Source organism: Agrilus planipennis, unplaced genomic scaffold, assembly GCF_000699045.2.
Source record: "Agrilus planipennis isolate EAB-ADULT unplaced genomic scaffold, Apla_2.0 scaffold15, whole genome shotgun sequence".
Taxonomy (NCBI): domain Eukaryota; kingdom Metazoa; phylum Arthropoda; class Insecta; order Coleoptera; family Buprestidae; genus Agrilus; species Agrilus planipennis.
In genome coordinates, this window is record NW_020438871.1 from 1,961,300 (window position 1) to 1,966,244 (window position 4,945).

Below are 4,945 nucleotides of genomic sequence, written 5' to 3' on the forward strand. Positions count from 1 at the left end.
AGGAGATCGGGCTGAAACTATAGCTACAAGCTATCCAAGGATGGTACTATAGAATGTCACCTCAAGGTAGGCCTAGTGGCGTCATCTCTTGGTTAGGCCGGAAACTTATCAATCCACCCTCGTATAATAAATGCTTTAGAACGGATTAAACAAATACCGATGACAATAATTGAGATTTATTACCGCAATCCAAACACACCGCATTACTGAAATACCTACTATACCGGTCTGTTGTTCATTATTAGCAATTAATTTTACTTCGCATTCCATAAAAGTGGGCGAGACAACTTGAACAGCTTTTAATTTTTTAAATTATGAAAACATCTGCCTAAAAGCCGAAAAAAGGAAGGAAAAACAAATCGGTTAGATTTTTATGTTTTGAAAAAAAAATTGTAAAGAAAATAAAAATCATNCACACAGTTGGCCATCCTCTACATGTATCTGTTAATCGACATGCCAACGTAAGTGAGCTAATTATAACCATTCCTCAACTAATAATCTCAAAATAAAATATTGTACCTGTTGTAGTCAAAATGTTCGTCGAACATAGAAAATATTCCCCCTCGTCATGTTCTGTTCTCAATTTACAACTATAGTATATAAAAAAAACGTAATTTACGGGAAGACGTAATTTTAATTTTTCGTTTTCTTTTTTTCGAAAATATATTAAATGTATACAGACAATTGATTTGTTCCGATAAATATTACTATTATTAAGGCGTGTCAATTAAGTAGCTAAGTTGTGTAAGTATTTATTCTATTAATAGCAATATTTTTTTTTGCATTTCCGCGTCTCCATCTTTTCAATCAAATAGCCAGTCAATAGCGACCTCCGAAATTTCAAGGGAAACCTATATCCATTATTTAATATCATGTTAAACGAGACAAAAGAAATTAAAACAGCTGTCAGTTATAAAATGAAAGTACTATTTATGTACAGTGCATGTTATTAATAATGTGATCCGTTGGTAAACAGGAAAATTGCACGTAGCAATTGACTATTTTTATTATTTTTCATCTGACGGAAACATCTTAATTTTTAAAACAGTTTAAACAAATAAATTACGTCAATAAATGATCGATATCGTTCCGCTCAAACCAAAATATTTTTCGAAGAAATCAAAAATCTAACAAGTTTTAGTTCTAATTCTGTTTTACATCCCTCATATCAAATCTAAGCCTGCTAATTATCCCTGAAGTTGTCTTGCCTATTTTTTGATTTTCATCATGATCATAAGGTCGTCAGTCTTAAGACTGGTTGGACACGTACCTCCACTCTTTCCTATCCTGAGATAATCTTCGCATTTCCCTAAAACTAGAACAACCCACATCCTTAGGTATTTAATTACAAATGTGCTATAATTAGAAAGCCTTTTTCTAGGAACATTCCGATGAAAGAACTCAAACAGGAAGCAAGGAAATTAAGGGATCTTATCATGAAATAAAATACCATGGTTCATTGTATCCTGTTGCTGTAGATCCTTACTACGCCTACTCTTATCATAATAATCTACTTGTTCCCACTTTACCAATTTACCAACAACCTTTCATACCGCCGAATATTCCGAAACCGACGGAAGTGCAAGAAGAAAAGCGAGTAGAGGAGGCAACACAACACAAAGTCAAAGCAGCTATAGATTTTCAAAAGAATCCTGAAGTCCCTGACGTACCGACACCCCCGCTGCCGGTCAGGAATAAAACTCCTACGTCGCAATAGAATTTACATATGTTAACTCGAAGGAATTCAATTTCTTTTTCGATATTTAGTTACCAATTTGTACAAATAAGTGCAGTAATGACACGCACGTACGTTAAATGTTACTGTTACTGTAATATTCAACCAAATAAATAAGTGCATGTGTTAGTAACAATAAAGAATTGCCAATTAAATCTGTTATCTGATCAGTACATTTTGTTTAAAGTAATTCCCCCACTTATTACAAGGACTAAAATATCCTTAAAGGCTTCTTAAAGATTGCATTACATTATTAAGGCAAATTACAAGAAACTGTTGCAGTAAATGTACAAAGGGTTTCAGCAGATTTTCTAAGTGATCACTATTTACATACAATTTAGACAACTTTTAGAAGTGAGTTAGTTTAATAATAATTATAAATTTGAAAATTCATTTTTGAATTTTTTAGCCACTACACGCTATACTCAANTATATTACAATATTTTCGAAGTAGTTTTTGTTTTTCACTAGGTGCAATATATGCATGAAGGATGTACATATGTTAGTTTGATATTCTAGAGCAGATTTGAGGTATTGTGAAACCTACTAAGTTATACGTATCCTACAACCTTTTTAGTTTCATAATTATGAAAATAAAAAGTCATTTATGGACAACTATTTAACTTTCACATCACTACACGTTTATATTTTTTATGGTACTAGTAATTGCTTTGCATAAAACTGAAAAAAATAATACCATAACGAGTCGTATTAATACTTTATGTAAATTTTATGATTAAAAACGCCGAGGCTGGCTTTGTCGTTGACGTAATTTATAACATTAGACTGACAGTAATAACCCGTCCAAATTTGGATGGCACCTTCGTTTGTGGTGTATAACGTTTAAACCATTCCAACATTACCCCTGGTTCGTAGTATTTAAACCCTTAACATTTTTTATGGTGCATTATATGCAGCAAACAATTAAAGTTTATCCCATGCCATTCGAGTGTATACAACCGAATGTAGACATTCCCACTTTTATCCAATTGTTTTCTACCACCTCTAACATCTTTTAACATTTTTCGCAATTCATAATAGAAAAGCGAAGCATTTGACTGCTTTGGATGAAACAAACACAAACGTTCGTAGGTTAGAAAACATCATTATTTATTGTGATAAGTATGTATATTATTTTTTAGAGTATATACGTTCTACTTATCTTCAATAGCCTGCTTTGGGGCGCACAAACGGGACTGGTGAAAGTTCCGAAGGTCTACAATGCCATTGTGTCGTCGAAACAGAACCTATCACCAAGTCAGGCCATTCCCGTTATAGAACCTGTATATCGGACATCCGCTTTAGGAGTCTTATTTCCACCAGCTATTATTCACACAGTTGGCCATCCTCTACATGTATCTGTTAATCGACATGCCAACGTAAGTGAGCTAATTATAACCATTCCTCAACTAATAATCTCAAAATAAAATATTGTACCTGTTGTAGTCAAAATGTTCGTCGAACATAGAAAATATTCCCCCTCGTCATGTTCTGTTCTCAATTTACAACTATAGTATATAAAAAAAACGTAATTTACGGGAAGACGTAATTTTAATTTTTCGTTTTCTTTTTTTCGAAAATATATTAAATGTATACAGACAATTGATTTGTTCCGATAAATATTACTATTATTAAGGCGTGTCAATTAAGTAGCTAAGTTGTGTAAGTATTTATTCTATTAATAGCAATATTTTTTTTTGCATTTCCGCGTCTCCATCTTTTCAATCAAATAGCCAGTCAATAGCGACCTCCGAAATTTCAAGGGAAACCTATATCCATTATTTAATATCATGTTAAACGAGACAAAAGAAATTAAAACAGCTGTCAGTTATAAAATGAAAGTACTATTTATGTACAGTGCATGTTATTAATAATGTGATCCGTTGGTAAACAGGAAAATTGCACGTAGCAATTGACTATTTTTATTACTTTTCATCTGACGGAAACATCTTAATTTTTAAAACAGTTTAAACAAATAAATTACGTCAATAAATGATCGATATCGTTCCGCTCAAACCAAAATATTTTTCGAAGAAATCAAAAATCTAACAAGTTTTAGTTCTAATTCTGTTTTACATCCCTCATATCAAATCTAAGCCTGCTAATTATCCCTGAAGTTGTCTTGCCTATTTTTTGATTTTCATCATGATCATAAGGTCGTCAGTCTTAAGACTGGTTGGACACGTACCTCCACTCTTTCCTATCCTGAGATAATCTTCGCATTTCCCTAAAACTAGAACAACCCACATCCTTAGGTATTTAATTACAAATGTGCTATAATTAGAAAGCCTTTTTCTAGGAACATTCCGATGAAAGAACTCAAACAGGAAGCAAGGAAATTAAGGGATCTTATCATGAAATAAAATACCATGGTTCATTGTATCCTGTTGCTGTAGATCCTTACTACGCCTACTCTTATCATAATAATCTACTTGTTCCCACTTTACCAATTTACCAACAACCTTTCATACCGCCGAATATTCCGAAACCGACGGAAGTGCAAGAAGAAAAGCGAGTAGAGGAGGCAACACAACACAAAGTCAAAGCAGCTATAGATTTTCAAAAGAATCCTGAAGTCCCTGACGTACCGACACCCCCGCTGCCGGTCAGGAATAAAACTCCTACGTCGCAATAGAATTTACATATGTTAACTCGAAGGAATTCAATTTCTTTTTCGATATTTAGTTACCAATTTGTACAAATAAGTGCAGTAATGACACGCACGTACGTTAAATGTTACTGTTACTGTAATATTCAACCAAATAAATAAGTGCATGTGTTAGTAACAATAAAGAATTGCCAATTAAATCTGTTATCTGATCAGTACATTTTGTTTAAAGTAATTCCCCCACTTATTACAAGGACTAAAATATCCTTAAAGGCTTCTTAAAGATTGCATTACATTATTAAGGCAAATTACAAGAAACTGTTGCAGTAAATGTACAAAGGGTTTCAGCAGATTTTCTAAGTGATCACTATTTACATACAATTTAGACAACTTTTAGAAGTGAGTTAGTTTAATAATAATTATAAATTTGAAAATTCATTTTTGAATTTTTTAGCCACTACACGCTATACTCAAATTAATGAGGGAAAAATTGTTGCTGTTGTCACACCGCCGGGAATCGAACCCGGGATCTTTGCCTTTACGCATCACTGTTCTGACCACTAAAATACGAACTATAAATATATATAAAGTATATATACTGA

The 4,945-nt window shown here is 32.8% G+C and overlaps 3 protein-coding genes across 7 annotated transcripts in view; all 3 read left to right on the top strand.

Moving 5' to 3' along the window:
• LOC108737605 overlaps positions 1 to 1,903 on the top strand; it is a gene marked incomplete in the record, with an annotated part of 7,369 nt that extends 5,466 nt beyond the window's left edge. Inside the window, 2 exon segments of the mRNA XM_025978096.1 lie at positions 414 to 461; positions 1,382 to 1,903. Of these exon segments, the coding sequence (XP_025833881.1) occupies positions 414 to 461; positions 1,382 to 1,717 (384 nt within the window).
• The window catches only part of LOC112905511, a 10,025-nt gene extending 5,469 nt beyond the window's left edge, over positions 1 to 4,556 (top strand). The window contains exons 2-3 of the mRNA XM_025978086.1: positions 2,878 to 3,114; positions 4,035 to 4,556. Coding sequence (XP_025833871.1) covers positions 2,878 to 3,114; positions 4,035 to 4,370 — 573 coding nt within the window. The 3' untranslated portion in view covers positions 4,371 to 4,556. The remainder of the gene's footprint in view (positions 1 to 2,877; positions 3,115 to 4,034) is intronic.
• LOC108737595 (nucleolysin TIA-1) overlaps positions 1 to 4,945 on the top strand; it is a 744,862-nt gene that overhangs the window by 438,255 nt on the left and 301,662 nt on the right. The gene's annotated exons all lie outside the window — the stretch shown is intronic.